Source organism: Mustela nigripes, chromosome 10 (genome assembly GCF_022355385.1).
Source record: "Mustela nigripes isolate SB6536 chromosome 10, MUSNIG.SB6536, whole genome shotgun sequence".
NCBI lineage: Eukaryota > Metazoa > Chordata > Mammalia > Carnivora > Mustelidae > Mustela > Mustela nigripes.
This window is the reverse complement of record NC_081566.1, coordinates 12,614,146-12,632,373: the sequence shown is the minus strand read 5'-3', so window position 1 is coordinate 12,632,373 and position 18,228 is coordinate 12,614,146. Positions and strand designations below refer to the sequence as shown.

The following is an 18,228-nucleotide window of genomic DNA, read 5'->3' as shown; positions in this document are numbered from 1 at the left end:
GAACCTTACAGGTTAAGGAATAGTATATTTTTATGCATGAAGAGAAAGTGGCTCAAACATGGACACATGGCTAAGAAGTGACAGGGCTGTGATTGAAAGGGAGGGGAGTCCTGTCTCAAATCTAAAAGTTTTACTAAATTGTACTACACATCCCTGATGGTAATATCAGTGACAGTACTGTTCATGAATGCCTTTTTTTTTTCCCCCATAGATTCAGCTTCTGTTGCAGTATCTGAAGAATGACCCTAGGAAAGCAGTAAAGAGACTTGCTATTCAAGATCTGAAATTACTTGCCAATAAAACGCCACACACCTGGAGTAGGGAAAACATTCAGGTCTGTAGAACTTTGAACATTAATATTTTATAGAGAAAAATAATACAACAAGTAAAAAATCATTTTACTTTACGCTTTCTGTATCATCTTTGTCATCTTTTAAATGTTTGAATATGAAAAGTAATTAAGGGTATTGTTGATATTTGTGGCAGATGTTGTTTTTTAAAGTGGCAAAGTAAATACGTACAACTTTTATCCTTTCATGTTTTAGTTTCCTTTAGTGAGTTAGACTTGCCTCTCAGTTTCTTAAGAATTTTCCCATAGCAGCACTAAGGCTGATTATAGAAGTCCAGTGAAATCATTTATTTAATTCATGTCTCCTTTACTCACTTTAGGGAGAACAGTTGGTGCTGACGGTGATTTATTAGAGAGAAGGTGCTGGAAGTGTAACTCAGCAAAGTATATTTTTCCTTTTCATGGAGAGGAAGGACAGTCTTAAAGTTATCTTTTGTAAATACAAGAGCAGGTCTCAATCTCTAGACATGTAATGTGGCATCTTTTATAGCATTTTTTCCAGGTTAAGTTAATGTTGAAATTTGTTTTTTCTCAGAACAGGTTTTTGTTTGTTTATCCATTACTGCTAACAGATGCAACATTTTCTAAAAAATGCTTTTTAAAGTGAAATGGAAGATTGTTAGAAGTTGACCTTTATTTTCATGGTTTTTATTACCTCTTGGTGTCATTATAGCTACCGTGCAACAAAAACCTTTGAATTTCAGACTATGAAACTAAAAGCTGCTGTGTTAATTGGTTTTTTTGCAGTTTTCTAAACATATTTCAGTATATTGTGATTGATAGTCACAAATATCCCAAGAGATAAGCAGCTGTTAGTGTTTGCATTTAGTAGATGAACAAATTAGGGTTCAGAGAGATTTAATATGCTTAAAAGAGCTTCCTAAGAGGACTTAATTAAGATTTTAATTAAGAGAGCTCTGTCCTCTAATGCTTTTTCTACTAAATAGTACAGTCTTTCCGAGAAGAGAATGTACTCAGCCACCGGAGGGAACCGAATCTGGTGAAGGCACTAGATCACCCCTTCTCATTTTTCTCCTTATTGTATGACAGCTCACACATGCATAAAAGTATGTAAAATAAATATTTAATAGTTCGAATAATTGTAAATGAAAACAAGGTAGCCACCATCCCACTAGAAACAGAACACTGAAGGCTCACGGAAGCCTGCCACCTTCCTTGGCATGGTCCTCCCTCATCGGAATCGTAAAGCCAGCCTAAAGGAAACCACTATTTTGACTTCTGCGATGATCATTTCTTCACTCTTTATTGTTTTACCACCTATATATGCTTCCCTAAAAAATAGTGTTTGCTTTTTCTTTGTATTTCTTGTGCTTAACATTATACTGATGAGACTCATACATGTAGTTGCATGTTTTTTCCCTTTAACTGCTGTGTAGTATTCCATTATTATATGGAATGGACTACAGTTTACCTGCTCTTGGTGGGTTATTTCCAACGTGTAGCTCTTGCAAACAGTGCTGCTACGAGCATTTATGTGCAAGAGTTTCTTTATATGCTTAAAGAGTGAAATTGCTGACTTAGAGGATATGTGTATTTTCAGCTTTACCGGGTAAATTCAAGCTGTGTTCCAAAGTGACTGAACCAATATAGATTCCAAATAAAGAGACTACCTATTGAACTACGTCCTTAGATTACATTTTTACCAGTTTAGAAGTTGTAGTTTTAATTTTTATTTCCTTGATTACTAAAGAAGTTGAATATTCTTTTAATTGTTTATTGATGATTTGGATTTCCTTTTTTGTGACATGGCTCTTCCAGTCTTCTTTTTCTGTGGATTTGTAGTCATTCTTTGTATATTCTGGATACTTGCACTTCAGTGGCCATTGGCAGGCTCTATAAATTTCAGAAGCAGCTGATCAAGTTTCACTTAAAAAAAAAAAAAGCCATAAAAAAAGTTGCTAATTTCAATGGGATTCCATTGAATGGAAAGATAATTTGTAACAAGTTGATATCTTTACAATGTTAAGTCTTCTAATGCATGAACATGCTATATCATTTCTTTAGATCACTGTTCTACAGCTTTTGCTTTCCTCTCTTTTGTCTGATGTTAATGTAGTTACTTTAGTTTTCTCCTGGGTGTGTCTGTGTGATAGATTTTCAACGTTTTAGGGGCACCTGGGTGGCTCAGTCGGCTACAGGTCTGCCTTTGGCTCAGGTCATGCTCTTGGGGCCCTGGGATCAAGCCCCACATCAGGCTTCCTACTCATCGGGGAGTCTGCTACTTCTGCTTCCCCCACCCCCCGTCACTCATGTTCTCTCTTTCTCTCAAATACATGATAAAATCTTAAAAAAAAAAAAAAAAAAAGATTATCATTGTTTTACTTCCCATCTTTCTTTAATGCATCTTTATGTTTCCATGATGTCCTATGTCAGTTCTGCTGTACAGACCTTATAATACGTCACTCATTTATAACCCTCTAAACTCTTATGTATTCTTATCATGTACCTTAATTCTGTCTTATCAAACAATTTTGTTTTATAAATTCCTTGATCATTTGGACCTTCCACTGTCTTCGCTCTTCTTGCATCTCAGGCTTTCTCTCTGGGATACTTTTCCTTCTGTCTCTGGAAAGTCCTTTAGTGAGGGTCTGTGGTGGTAAGCTCTCCCTGTATACACTTGTCTTAAAATGTCTTTATTTTGCCCTCAATCTTGAAAGACACTTTTCTCTGGGAGTAGAATGCCCAGGACATTGAGGCTACCATTCTAACTGTCTACGGATTTCCATGATTACTGCTGAGAATAGCAGTGCTCTTTTGAAGAAATTTCTTTTCCTGCTTTAAAATTTTTCTCTTTGACGTTCTGCCCTATGAACCATCTGATTATAGATTTCTATTTAAACTCTCTAGACTATCGATTTCTCGTGAATCTTAAGATTGGTGCTTTTCAGTGGTTCTGGGAAATTGTCAGCCATAATTTTTCTCAGATATTGCCTTTCCTCCTGACTCTCCACGTAGATACATACTGGCCTTTCTGTCAATCCCCCAAGTTCCTTATATTCTTTTTTCTATCTTTCCATCTCTTCAGGCTGTGTTGTGGATACTTCTCCTGTTTTAGTTCAATAACTATTTCTCGAGCTTATCTAAAGTCTTTGCAGTTGTATCTCTGCTCTCGATTTCTGTTGGCCCTCTTCCGTAGTACCCTTTTTCCTCACATACTTGGCAGTTCTTTTACCTTGAGCTACTCCTTTTCCCTGGAAAAGTGTGTGTGGGAATTCTCTGACGAAGAATTTCTCTAGAGAAGGCTTGGATTAGCTTCTGGTAGGTGGAGAGGCCGGATAGTGATACATACTGGAGAGAAAAAGTCAAGAAAGAGGATGAGTGAGTGTGAAAGGTGGAGGCTGCCATGTTGCACGAGGCGGTCAGGGGAGCTCTCGCTTAGAAGTGGGCACTTGAGCAAGGACCTAAAGGAGGGACCAGCAACTCCATGAGCCTCTGAAAGAAGAACATTACCAGCAGAGAGAATAGCAAGAACGGTCCTGAGGTGAGAGCATTCCTGAGGGTGAGGTCACCGTGACTATGAGGGGAGCGGAGTCAGAGGTGCTGGAGGATGGATGGAGCAGCTTGCGGATCATTTAGGGCCTGCAAGTCCTTTGGCACAGGCCATTATTATTTCTTAATTGAAATATAATTGACATATAACACTGTACAGCATGTTGACATGATATACACTTACATATTGTAATATGATTGCCATTGTAGTGATAATTAGCACCCTATTACATTGCATAATTATCATTTCTTAATTTTAATGGTTAGAATAATTAAGTTCTAGAGTCTTGGCAAGTTTGATGATTATCATACAATATTGTTGTCCATATTCGCTCTAATACACATTAGATCTCCAGGACTTACTACTCGTAAGTTTGTACCCTTAAACAACATCTGTCTTATCCCCCCACCATCCCAAGTCAGACAGAGAAAGACAAATAGTGTATGATATCACTTACTCATGGAATCTGAAAAGGCCAAAATTATGAAAGCAAAGAGTAAAATAGTGGTTACCAGGGGTCGGGAGCCTGGAGGGCAGAGGACATTAGTAACTTGTTCCGAAAGAGTCTCTCTGACTTAGATGTACTGAGACTAGATTGCAGGGACATAAGGTCAGAAACATAGAAAAACATTTGGGAGGTGACTGTATAAGTCCAATTAGAAAATACCATGGTTATCTGAAGCCGGGGAAGCAGAGAAACTAGCAGGGAGAAGTGGAGATATTCTGGATTATATTTGAAAGGCAAAGCTGACAGATTCACTGGCAAATTATTCACAGAGTATAAGAGAAAGAAAGGATGATTCAAGGTTTTTGGCTTTAACCAATTTACTTGGAATGGTAAGATTCTGTGAAGCTTATTTGTTGAAGATCAGGAGTTCGGTTCTGACCAAATAAAGTTTACGGAGCCAGACGTCCAAGTGGGGGTGTCAAGGAGTTGGAGTTTGATGAACAGATCTAGATGAAGTTGTCAACATGAGAGTCATCAGATTATAGGTGGTATTTAAAATCATGAGACTAGATGAGTCACCTAGGGAGAGAGAATAAATGAGAAAATTCAGGGAATGATGAAATGAGAAGTAACTAGCAAAACAGCTTGATAAGAAGCAGCCAGTGAGGTAGGAGACAAGTGGAGATAGTTTTACAGGAAGATGGCTGCAGTCCATCGTGTGAGATACTGCCGTGTATTTGCATTCTCCAGGACATGAGGACTGTAATTCGCCTTTGCATTTAGCAGAATGAAGTCATTGGTGACCTGCATGAGGAGAGTTTTATTGGAGTATTGTGAGTACGAGACTGATGGGAAAAACAGGAGAGAGATCAGAGACAGTAAATACACAAGGAGTTCTGCTTTACGACGTCCGTCAGAGAAAGACAGATATCATTTGATTTCACTCATGTGGAATTCGAGAAACAAAACAAAGGGTCATATGGGGGGAAACAGGGAGAGGCAAACCAGGAAATTCTCTTAACTGTAAAGCACAGACTGATAGGTGCGGCTGAGGGACTCAGCTGTTTTAGCATCTGCCTTTGGTAGAGGTCATGATCTCAGGGTCCTGGGATGGAGCCCCAAGTCAGGCTCCGTGCTCATGCAGGGATTCTGCTTCTCCCTCTTCCTCTGCCTCTTCCCCCCGCCATACCCTGCACTTGTGCTCACTTGCCCCTCTCTCTCTCTCTCTCTCACAGCTAAATAAATAAAATCTTTGAAAAAAATAAAACTGATGGTTACTAGGGAGAAGGTGAGGGCGGGTTGAATAGGTGATGGGGAGGAAGGGGGGCACTTGCTGTGCCCAGCGCCGGTGATAGATGGAAGTGCTGAATAACGAAATCGGACACCTGAAACTAATATTAACACTATATGTTAACTAACTGGAATTTAAGTAAAAACTAATAAAAAATAACGGAATTCTTCTTTAAAGAGCAAAGAACTGAGATTGTACTGCTAAAGTATACCTTGTCTCTTTGCCTTTTGTTTTTATCATGGGAAGAATTTAAAGAAACATAGAAATGCCATTAGACTAGGGGAATAGAGGACTGCCAGAGAGTTAAGGGATTTGAGTGAAGCCATGTATAGACATACGGTGTCTGGTATATACATAAAAATGCTTTTTTAAGAGTAGCTCTAATAAAAGGTAACATTATTCTACAGTTTTCCTTGTTGTATACTTTGGCAGATTGTAGGGTTGGGGTAGTGCTATCTTAGTAAAACGAATTGGGGGCTTTCTCTTTCTATGTTCTGGAACGGTAAATAGCTTTGATGTAGAAATTTTCTGTCTCCTGAAGATATTGCTTAAAATGTGTTATAAGTCCATCTGAACCTGGAACTTTCTCAGGGATAGTATTTTGAGAATATTTCCAATTACTTACATGGATGTGGCCCTATAAAAGTTTTCCACCTCTTCTTGAACCAGTTTTGATAATATTTTCCACTTAATTCACTTCTCAGATTCATTAGTATCAATATAGAGAAGCTTTATACTTTTTTGGTATTTTTGTGTTTGAAATTTTATTTTCATTTTTTTCTTACTGTTTATGTTTATATCTCCATTTTCTTAATTAGACTTTGCAGAAGCATGGCTTTCTTATCTTTTTTAAGTGCTTGAACGCTTATTTTTATTCTTATTTAATAATGAAAGCACTTAAGGCAATTAATTTTCCCCTTAGTGCGGATTGCCCACTTTTCCATAAATTGTCTTCTAGTGCTCTCATTGCCCTTAACTTGAAATGCATTTTTCAAAAATATTTTATTTATTTACCTGAGAGAGACAGAGATAGTGAGAGAGAGCACAAGGGGGAAAGGGGAGAGAAGCAGACTCCCCGCTGAGCAGGCAGCCCGATGAGGGGCTGGATTCCAGGACGCTGGGATCATGACCTGAGCCAAAGGCAGACGCTTAACCAACTGAGCCACCCAGGTGCCCCCGAAATGCATTTCTTAATAATCAGATTTATTGTGGTATAATTTATTTTCAGAAACCTTTCTAGGTATACTGGTCAGTGAGTTCTGAAAAATGTCTGTAGTTGTGGAATCACCACCACAAATGAGATACAGGACATTTTCCTCACCCCAAAAGTGAGGAAAATGTCCTATATTCCTTCAGGCTCCTCTGCAGTCCATCCTTTCCCCAACCCCTAAGAGCCACCAATCTGATTTCTGTCCCTGTAATAGTGCCCTTCTAGAGTGTAAATGAAATCATACAGTGTATAGCCTTTTAGGTCTGACTTTTACTTTGCACAGTTCTTTGATATTCATCCATGTTGTTGCATTAAGCAGTAATTCATTCCTTTTTTTATGCTAAGTGGTATCCCAGTGTATGGACATGCGACAGTTTGTTTATTCATTCACAAGTTGACGGACATTTAGATTTGATACTATAAATCAACCTACTATGGTACAGGTCTTTTGGAGACATTTCTTGGGTCAGTACCTAGGAGTTTTAACTGCTGTGTTGTATGGTAGATGAATGTATTACTCACTTAGTAAGAAACTGCCAAACTGTTTTCCATAATGACTATACCATTTTACATACTCACTAGCAGTATATGAGAATTCTAGTTCTCTGTCCTTCCTAGCACTTTGTATTCTATGACTTGTTTCAGTAAGTGTATTGTGATATCTCTTCATGGTTTTAATTTGCATTTCCTTAATGACTAATGATATTGAGTATCTTATAGGCTTGTCATCTGTATCTCATTAGTGAAGTGCTTATTCTAATCTCTTTTGCATTTTTTTGGGGGGGTTGTCTTATTGTTACTGCGTTCTTTATATATTCTGGATACAAATATTTTGTATTTTGTAAGAATTTCTTACTAGTATGTGCCTTTACTATAGTATCTTCTGGAGAGTGAATTTCTTTTACTTTGATGAGATTTAATTTTGGGTCCCCCCGCCCCCATTTTAGGGTGTGTTTTATCTAGGAACTCTTTACAGAACCAAAAGTCACAAGATTTTGCCATGTGTTTTCTTCCAGAAGTTTTGTAGTTGTGGTTTCATATTTAACTCTATGTGATCCTTTTTAACTTGACTGTTATATATAGTACAAGGTAGGAATTGAGTTGTATTTAAATCTAAGCCAGTTGTTCCAGCAACATTTGTTGAAAGGACTGTCCTTTCTTCATTGAATTACCGTAACATCTTTGTTGAAAATCATTTGACTGTATCTATGTTAAGTCTATTTCTGAGTTATATTGTTTCTTTGATCTTTATGTCTATTCTTTTTTTTTTTTTTAAGATTTTATTTATTTATTTAACAGAGAGAGATCACAAGTAGGCAGAGAGGCAGGCAGAGAGAGTGAGGAGGAAGCAGGCTCCCTGCTGAGCAGAGAGTCTGATGCAGGACTTTATCCCAGGACCCTGAGATCATGACCTGAGCCGAAGGCAGTGGCTTAACCCACTGAGCCACCCAGGCACCCTGTATGTCTACTCTTAAGTGAGTAGCACATGGCCTTTTTTTTTTAAAGTAGTCTCTACACTCAGCATGGGGTTCTAACTTACGACCATGAGATCAAGAGTCGTATACTCCTCCAACTGAGCCAGCCAGGTGCTCCAGCAGCACACCATCTTGATAACAACTGTAGCTTTATAGTAAGTCTTAGAATCAGATGATGTAAGTCCTTTTCCTTTGTATTTATCAAAATTATTTTGGATATCCTAGGTCGTTTGCATTTTCATACAAAGCTTAGAATCAGTTTGTCAGCTTCTGCAAAAAAGCTTGCTAGGATTTTGATTGGTATTTGTATCTATAGATTAGTTCAGAAAGAACTGACATCCTAACAGGATTGAGTTTTCTGATCCATGAACATGGTATATCTCTCCATTTATTTAGGTCTTCCTCAGTTTCTCATCAGCAGTTTTTAGTGTTCAGCATACAACTCTTGTACACATTCCATTAGATTTATTCATAAGTATTTCATGGTTTTTAGCAGTATTGTAAATGATTGTTTTTTTAATTTCCAGGAGAGCAATTTTGACCCTGAAGTTAATTTTTTTCGTCTTTACTCATATTGAGATGTAATTGACACACATCCTTGCATAAGTTTAAGAAATACAGCATAATGGTTTGATTTACATTTGTTGTGAAATAACTGCTGCAGTAAGCATAAGTTAGCATCTGTCATCTCATATAGGTACAATAAAAAGAAACAAATTTTGTTATGATCAGAACTCTTAATATTTATTCTCTTAACTTTCCCATATATCACACAGCAGTGTTAACTATAGTCACCATTTTGTACATTACATCCCTAGTACTTATAACTGGAAATATCTGTTTTTGAAGTGATTCGTTTTTTGTATTCATGGAATTTTTGTTGTTGCCAACCTTTTATTATTAATTTTTAATTTTAAAGTTTCTTTGTGGCCCATATAGGAATACTTCTTAAAAATACAGTTTGACTTTTGAACAACATGTGTTTGAAATCTTATACATGGATTTTTTTTTTAATAAATACTATACAATACTGCAAATATATTTTCCCTATGACTTTCTTAGTAACGCTTTCCTTTCTCTAAGTTAATTTATTATAAGTATGTTATACATATAAGTATGTTATACATATAACCTCCAAAATATGTGTTAACTAACTGTTTATGTTTAATGGGTAAGGATTCCAGTTAGCAATAGTCTATTAGTAATTAAGTTTTGGGGGAGTCCAAAGTTATATACAGATTTTCAACTGTACAGGGAGTTGGCACCCTAACCCCTATGTAATTCAAGGGTTAGCTATCGTTCAAAGGTCAGCTGTAGTTTGAAGAAATTGAAAAGAAGGTATATTTTCTATATAATTATATCACATATGTTATATGTAATATAACATGTTGGTAAATATGTACTATATAATGTGTTATATATTATGTGTATGTATTATATTAATATTGTATATTACTAATATTATTTCAATATAAAGTTATGTTGAATCTACTTTATTGATGATAGTACTCACATATGCTGTCTTAAATTAGTTTTTTTCTATTTTTGATCTGTGAGGTTTTGATGTTTATTAGCATCTCCTACCAGTTTGTATTTAGCCATTTTAATTTAGAAATTTTAATACTCTCTTTTTCACAAATAGAACTCTTACTAATATGAAGGAATCCTCTCTTCCTGTTTTAAGGTTTTTGCCTCAGATTCTTTATGTATCATTAACATTGTTACATGTTTATTTTTGTTTGCATGTATTTATTAGGTCTGCCGATTTTATTATCCTTAACCTTTCTCTGTCATTTAGGTTTCATCCTTATAAATAGCATCCAGTTAGAGTTACCTCCTTAGACTTAATCTGAGTCTTTTTAAATAGTTAACCTAGCTTATTTGCATTTACTGATATACCTGATGGTTCTTACTTCTTCCTCCATTAACTTTGTGCTGTTTTTATACATTCTTTGTGTTTCCTTTCTTCCATTACTTCCCTTTGTTACCTTGATTGTTTTCTTTATTCTTTTACTCTCTAGTAAATTAAAAAAATTTACATGCTAATTAAACTTTTGTTTTTACTTTACCTTTCTCTATACTCAGTGTATATTAATCTAGGAGTTTGAGTATCTCTATTAAGCCTGAATAGTGTGGCCCTTGAAATGTCACAAATGTTAGTAGATCTGAACCTCCTCTTTTCTTCTGCCCTTCACTCTTTTCTCCCCTTATATCTTATTCAAATAATCTACAATTTAATGATCAATTGTCTTTTTTTTTTTTTTAGTGCTATGCAGTGGTTTCTTCTTTGTGATAAATTTTGTCATAATATATGCACTGAACTTCATAACCACATTAACGGTGACTTAAATGTTAAATGTTCTTTTGATTTCACAGCTTACTAGTATTTCTTTTTTTTTCTTTTAAGATTTTGTTTTTATTTGACAGATAAAGATCACAAGTAGGGAGAGAGACAGGCAGAGAGAGAGGGGGAAACGGGCTCCCTGCCTAGCAGAGAGCCCGATGCGGGGCTCCATCCCAGGACCCTGAGATCATGACTTGAGCTAAAGGCAGAGGCTTAACCCACTGAGCCACCCTTACTAATATTTCTTCATTAAACCACATCTTCTCTTGAGTTTTTTATTCTGATTTATCTTTTCTGTAACTTTTTTCCTTTGGTTAATTCTAATTGAAAAAAAAAGATTTTTTAATATTTGCCTCTCTCACAAAGAATTTTTTTGTGTACCTGTAACCTGAGCATATTGATCTTATTTAAATAGATGTGGTCAAATAATCATTACTTCAGAACCTAGATATATTTTTGAAAATATTGAAATAGAGCAGAGGAAAACAGTGCTAATGATAAAACCTTAACAAGATAATAGTTTTTTTATTTCAAATTTGAATTCAACTCACAGTTACCAAGAGTAATTATTTTTCTTCTAAAGTTCCTTCCTTCTTCCTTCCTTCCTCTCAGGCAATCTTATCCACCGTTAATTGATCTTTGAGTTTTGGTGTTTCAAGAGTAATTGTGTCTTTTTCATTGCTACTTTTACGGTGTTTTGGTAGGCATTATAATTTCCATGTGGAATTATACCTTCTAGATTTAAAGAAAATACTTTGATTCAGAATGTTAAAAACCCAAAATGAAGGCCTAATATAGTACATTATTATTAAAGTAGTCAAAAACAGAGTAACTTCAAAGGAACAAAAATATTTTCTCATGTATTTATAGTTTTGTTTGAATTTTTTATGCCTTACATAAATATGCATTTCAGTTGGTGATAATTTATATCAATAGTTTATATTATTTTGATGTTGTAGTCTTATCTGAAGAAGTTGATTTATACAACCTGTCTGTTCCAAAGTGAAAGATTATCTGCTCTGGATATTTTCAAAGACATAATTTTATTTTTGGCTTTGTATCTCCGGAGAGTTCTGTTTTGTACCTTACCTAAGACTAGGAGGAATGACAAGTTAAGCCTAAGAATTAGTTCTTTTAATCACCTTTTTCTTTGTGGGTTAGTACAATGGAAACAGAAAATTTAGGGGGGTTATATTTCTGACAGAGTACTTTTAAACATAACATTTTTCTGTACCTTAAAGATTATAAGCTTTTTGCTATGCTTTTCTAGAACGCATCCCTGGTGGCCAGTCCATTCTAGGGTAGAGGAGAAGCCCCTATTTAGGAACTGACCCAGAAAAGAGTAATTCAGGACAGAGCTTCAGTTGAACAGTGAGGTAAGCCAGCCTGGAGAGAGAAATGCAGACCAAATAGTCAGTGAGAAAGAACATGGTAGTGAGTGAGAAAGGGGGCTGTATTTGGAGAGTTCGATTTTCCCTTTTTATGAATATAAAAAGTGGACCTGGTAAGACAGTTTTGTAATAGATCATGTTCTTGGAACAGAAATGAGCCAGATTTCCTCGTTGAAACAGGATTGACATGCTATCTCTGGGGAACTTTGTGATGTGCTCTGTTAAGCTAACTGATATGAATTAACAAACCTTGAAATCAGTATGTATTTACTGAGAACATTTTAGGTACCCAATACTGCTGAGTGACAAGAAATTAGAAGATAACATGGTAAATGATTTTATCAAAAATTTCTCTAACAACTTTCTCTCAATTTTTTAAATGGTAAAATTCTTTTTGCTTTTTAAAAATTATTAATACTGTTATCATAAATGTCTTACGTACGCTTTCTCGATTATCCCAAACGGTTAAATATCTCTTAATACACAGAACACTCTATGACATAATTTTGAATACTTACAAATACAAGACATAGTCCTTAACTTCTGGGGCTATTTGGCTGAGGATTTTATTCCTAAATATAAGCTAATTAACAGCATAAGGCAGGATAATTTCAGCAGTAAGACATAGGTAAATGGAAATGGCTTAAGTATTTGAATAAATAATTAAGACTATGATATTACTTAAACACAATCACTCTTTTAAAAACTGCTTTCTTTTGCACTTCAAAACCAGCCTCTGTGTCTGCATTTCTTTCTTTGCCCTTCACTCTTTCTTTAATACACTGGCCTTTACATCTGTTCCGTTACTTTTGCTTAGGCATTTCACACGACACCAGTGTTCTTAGTGCTAAATCCAGAGGCTTGTCTGCCATTGTCATCTTTCCTTTTAGTGTGCTTGTACTGTGAGCCTTACCCATTCTCTGGTTTCTTTGCACTAAACGGTCCTCTCTCATTTCTTCCACTGCCAGAACTGCATCCTGTCTTGACTCCCCATTGCCCCTTCTCTTCAAAATTGCGTCTTTGAGTTGAGTCTAGGTGCTTCCGCCCATTTACTCTAGGCCGCTCTGACGCCGTCCCCTCCCATCAGTGTGGGCGTTCTCCAGCAATCTGGTCCCTCCCTGCGCTTCTGAACTGCTCTTCTGGGCAGTAGCTTGTGGGGCTTGCAAAGCCCTTTGACTCTCAGGAGCTTTTCCACTTGTATTTTATTTTAAAAGTATTTTTTGTGCCCACATGTTCATGTGTCAGAATTCAAAAGCTGCAAAAAGATATATATCATCAAGTATTTCCCACTTACTTTTCTGCCATCCACTTACTCCTTTGCCCAGTGGCAAACCAATGCCTAATTTCTTACACATTTTTCCAGAGATGTTTTATATGAAAACAACAGTTCTGCAGGGTGTCTGGGTAGCTTAGCCGGTTAAGTGTCCGTCCAGCTTGTGATTTCCGCTCAGGTCATGATCTCTTGGGTCACGCACTTAAACCGTGTCAGGCTTCGCACTTAGTGGGAGTCTGCTTAAGGTTCTCTTCCCTCTGTCTCTCCCCACTCACACACTTTCTCTCTCAAATAAATAAACCTTTAAAAAAAAAAAAAGAAAAGAAAGAAAACAATTCTGTATAAATCTTTACCCCCATTTTATAGACAAAGAAGTTGAGACTCAGGGATTTCAGTCATCGGCATTGGCTCAGATCACAGAGATGGTCCGTGGCAGAGCCAGAATTCTGATGTGAGTCTTCCAGTTAAAAATCTCTGACATGTCAGATTCCAAATGCCTGGTAGATATTTCTTCTCGGATTTCATATTTTTTCCTATTTCTGTCCTTCCTCTGAAATTAGCTTATCCCCATAATTCTCAGTCTTCATAAATAGAATCAACATTCTCTGGTCATCACGTTTGAAATTTTGTAATAGCCACTGAGCCCTTCTTGTTGATTCCCTCATAGGTCGTTAGTTTCAAAATGCCTCTCATGTTCGCCCTCTACTCTCCATGCTGAGCCTTAAACTGGAGCTCAGGCCATGGTCCATCAACGCCTGCCTGGATTACTGCCCTGGGCTGTAGGTTGGCTACTTGGCCCTCACCTGTTTATCTTCTCTCACGCTTTCAGTAATGTTATTCCTCTCTAGTGGCGTCCTTTTTCCTTTCCCATTAAGCTTAAATTACTCTGCCTAACTTCCAGGGTCATCTTTAATTTGGCCTAATCTTCCCTATTCAGTGTTTCTCTCTCTTAGCCTTCATCCCTTTTGGACATATCTCTTGTTAGGCCACAAGTAAATACTCCATATTCGGGGGTGTTAATTTAGCGGGGCAGTTATGTGACCATTTATATGACATGTCCCAAGAGTAGATGTGCAGGATAAGGCAAGAGTCACCGGAGCACGTATCCATAGTTGTCGTTACTGAAAGAAACATGAGCATCTTGTTTCTGGTAATTCTTCAGACCGCATTAGTCAGGAGTAGAGTGGATGATCCGAAATGGGGGAGAAGAGACAGTACATTCACTTACATACAAAATAGATTGCCATTCTCTGTTATTTAAAAAAAAAAACAAAACATATAATATTTGTATCTCTACATGAAACAAAGTATAGTGGATGTTCTGCTTGTGTGGACTGAATAGTACATAATTTCCAATGGGCTTAATAAAAAAAAATTAGTCATGAGGGACGCCTGGGTGGCTCAGTCAGTTACGCATCTGCCTTGGCATCCTGCGATCGAGTCCTCTATCAGACTTCTACTCAGCAGGGAGCCTGCTTCTCCCTCTGCCTGCCACTCCCTCTGCCTGCCACTCCCTCTGTGCTTGTTCTCTCACTTTCTCTCTCTCACTCTCTCTCTGGAAATAAATTTTTTAAAAAAGCAAAGCACATTAAAAAAAAAAATCAGTCATGATGACTTTTTAAAAAATAGACTTTATTCTTCAGAATGGGTGTAGATTTACAGAAAAATAGAAAGGTTGATACAGAGGGTTGCTGCACATCCCACACCCAATTTCTCCTGTCGTTGGCCTTTGACATTAGTGTAGCAACATGTGTTAAAATTAATAAACCAGTGGTGGTACATCATTATTATTAATCAAAGTTCATCCTTTGTTCTGGTTGCTTTAGTTTTTTACTTAGGGTCCTTTTTCGATTCCAGGATCCCATCTAGGAAACTGCATTATATTTCGCTAACAAGTCTCCTGATAGTCTTCTTGGCTGTGGCAGTTTGACTGTAGTTTTTTATTATGGGCAAAAAGATGGATTTTTCTAAAAGCTGGAACACTTAAAACAAGTGGACAGTTTTAAGGTGTTTCAACTTCTGTGTTCCCTTTTCTTCTGTTTTCCAGGCGCTCTGTGAATGTGCCCTCCAGACTCCTTATGACAGCCTGAAACTCGGGATGCTGTCTGTCCTTTCCACACTGTCGGGGACCATTGCCATCAAACATTACTTCAGCATAGCTTCAGGTAAGGAGAAGAAAGGAGAGGACATATGGATAATGTGCTTTTCTCCTGTTGATGGTTCTGGTGGTTTCTTCTGTAAAGCCTTAGAATCCAGAACAGTTTCAGTCTTGTACTCTGTTTATATGCCAGTGACTTATCTGCGAATGATTTCTTCACTAATGCCTGTGGTCATAACATTTTGCATCCTCGATCACAATTCAAGGGTATTTTCTTTTCTAGATTTGCCCTGTTTTGAATTATATGTACATGAGACAATATTTTCGAGGCTACTTAACGTAGCTTGTTTGCTTTGGTATGTCTCTGAGTCAAAGTGCCCTTTGGATTTAAGTACATTTCAAAGGCCAGATGGTGGCGAATTTTAAAAGCAAATGTCACAAGCCTTCTTTTAGGTGTATGTTATCCCTTTGGAAAACGATTAAAATAAAACTTTACCCCAGTTTGATAACACTTTCCTGGTTGCCCGTTACGGATGGGTTAGCTTCCAAGTGCCTTTATTACACTTGATCTTCGCCAAAAGGCCGAGAAGCGATCAAAGTGCCTTTGTTAATGTCCAGCGAGGAGCTTGCCTACCTAACAGACACGGCTGAAGTGTTCTGTTTTGTTTTAATGTGGGTTTTGTGGGCTCTCTATTGCTTCCTGTTTTAGTCCATTAATTTGAATTGAGGTAGTTAAACAACTGCAGTGTCCCTTTGTCCTTTTTATGGCTTCACAGCATGTGAGCTTGCTGGGTAAAGGGAATTCCCTCTCTCTGTTTAAGGCCTGATAGGAAGATGAAAAGACCTGGTACTCTGTTTGCCAGGCCTCCCTGCCAGCGAGGGTGCCACGTGTGGCCTGGACTCAGCTGCCATGTCATACCACAGGCTGAACTGAGAGCCAGTAATGATAAGAAGTAGGGAAGTGGGAGACTTCATTCTAGTGCTAGAGCAGTGACTGGGGCCGCACGTTTCCGGGGCTTCCTGTAGCGGTGGGCATCTGCTCTGTCACGGAACCTCTGGCAGTGACATGGCGGAATCAGCACAGTGGTGGTACCTTCACTGAACTAGTTCTGTGCGTGGTTTGGGCTGTGATCTCGGTCGCTTTTCCTGTCATTTTCTGAACTTAGTTTTCTAGCCTTTCCAGTAATTCTGTGAGGTATTTCTGTGTCATTTATCTACTGCTTTGCAATAAGTCACCTCAAAACTTAGTGGCTTAAGGGACACATCAGTGGCTCAGTCGGTTAAGCATCTGTCTTCAGCTCCTGTCATGATCCTAGGGTCCTGGGACTGAGTCCCACATCAGGCTTCTTGCTCAGAGGAGAGCCTGCTGCTCCTTCTCCCTCTGCCACTCCCCCACTTGTGCACTTTCTCTCTAACAAATAAATAAATAAACTATTAAAAAAACAAAACCAAACTTAGTGCCTTAAAACCATCACCGTTATATTTGCTCTGATTCTGCATATCATCAATTTTGACTGATCTCAGCTGGGTCCTTCTCCCAATCTCACGTGGGCTTTTACTTGTAAGACTGCAGTCATCTGGAACCTTGACCATTCTGGATGGTCTAGGGGGTCTCATTCACCAGCTGGAGGTTGGAAATCTTCCAGCAGAGCACCTTGGTTCTCCTCCTCCTGACTCAGCAGGCTGCCTTGGCCTTGTTTATGTCATGCTCTCAGGATTCTAGCAGCAGTCAAACGAAGGCAAGCCACCAGCGGCCCATGAGCACTTCTTAGTCTTTTGCTTGCACATTTCTTAATGTCTCAATAGCCAGAGCAAGTGACATGGCCAAGCCCAGGTAAGTGGGGACATAAACACCTCTTGAGGCAAGGAATGAGAAAATTGCACTGCAAAGGGGCATGCCTACAAGGCACGGGATGTATTATCACAGCCCTTTTTATCAACAATCTATCATATACCCATTGTACTTTTGAAGAATAAATTCTGCATAAATCAGTCTCATTTTCTCAGCTTATAGTTACTATCCTTGACTGATGTCCTACTTTAAAAGAAGCTGCAGGAGTATTAATTATATCTTATAATTTATAAGTGTCTTCCCAAGGAAAGTCTCACTGCTTCTGTACAAGTAGCCTTTCAAGTAAAGCACATTGAAAGTTTATAAGTATTAAAATTCAGGCTTACGGGGCGCCTGGGTGGCTCAGTGGGTTAAAGCCTCTGCCTTCGGCTCGGGTCATGATCTCAGGGTCCTGGGATCGAGTTCCGCATCGGGCTCTCTGCTCCGCAGGGAGCCTGCTTCCTCCCCTCTCTCTCTCTGCCTGCCTTTCTGCCTACTTGTGATAACTCTCTCTCTGTCAAATAAATAAAATCTTTAAAAAAAAAAAAATTGAGGCTTACAAAGTTTCAACGATATGTCCAAAGTCACATGCTTAATGACATGCCTTAGTCTAGACCTGAACCCAAAGGTTCTAACCCAGTGTTCTTTTTTATACTAAACAGGCCTAGAAGCAGAATGACTTTCTTTTTCCTTTTTTTCTAATTCCAGAGTCATTTGCAAGCCTTTGTCAGGTTGTAATATTCAAGCACTCTTGAGCTTTGTCCTTTTATTGAATTTTAAATTTTATTAAATTGCAGTTTGTATATGGAATTAAGCAAAAGGCTTAAATAACCAGACTAGGTAATGTTCACAAGAAATGAAAGTCAAGGATTTTTCAAAATTAGATTTTCCCTTAGGCAAAAGTATGTTTTCATTGATTTGATTTTTTCAATATAAGCAAGATCATTTATAAGACAAACTTAAATTTAGTGTCTAAATTACCTCTAACAAATGTCTCTTAAGCATAT

At 37.6% G+C, this 18,228-nt stretch overlaps 1 protein-coding gene across 2 annotated transcripts in view; it reads left to right on the top strand.

The window, feature by feature from the left end:
• INTS7 (integrator complex subunit 7) overlaps positions 1-18,228 on the top strand; it is a 91,843-nt gene that overhangs the window by 34,227 nt on the left and 39,388 nt on the right. For both annotated transcript variants that reach the window (XM_059412619.1, XM_059412620.1), the window contains 2 exons: positions 212-334; positions 15,340-15,457. In XM_059412619.1, coding sequence (XP_059268602.1) covers positions 212-334; positions 15,340-15,457 — 241 coding nt within the window. The remainder of the gene's footprint in view (positions 1-211; positions 335-15,339; positions 15,458-18,228) is intronic.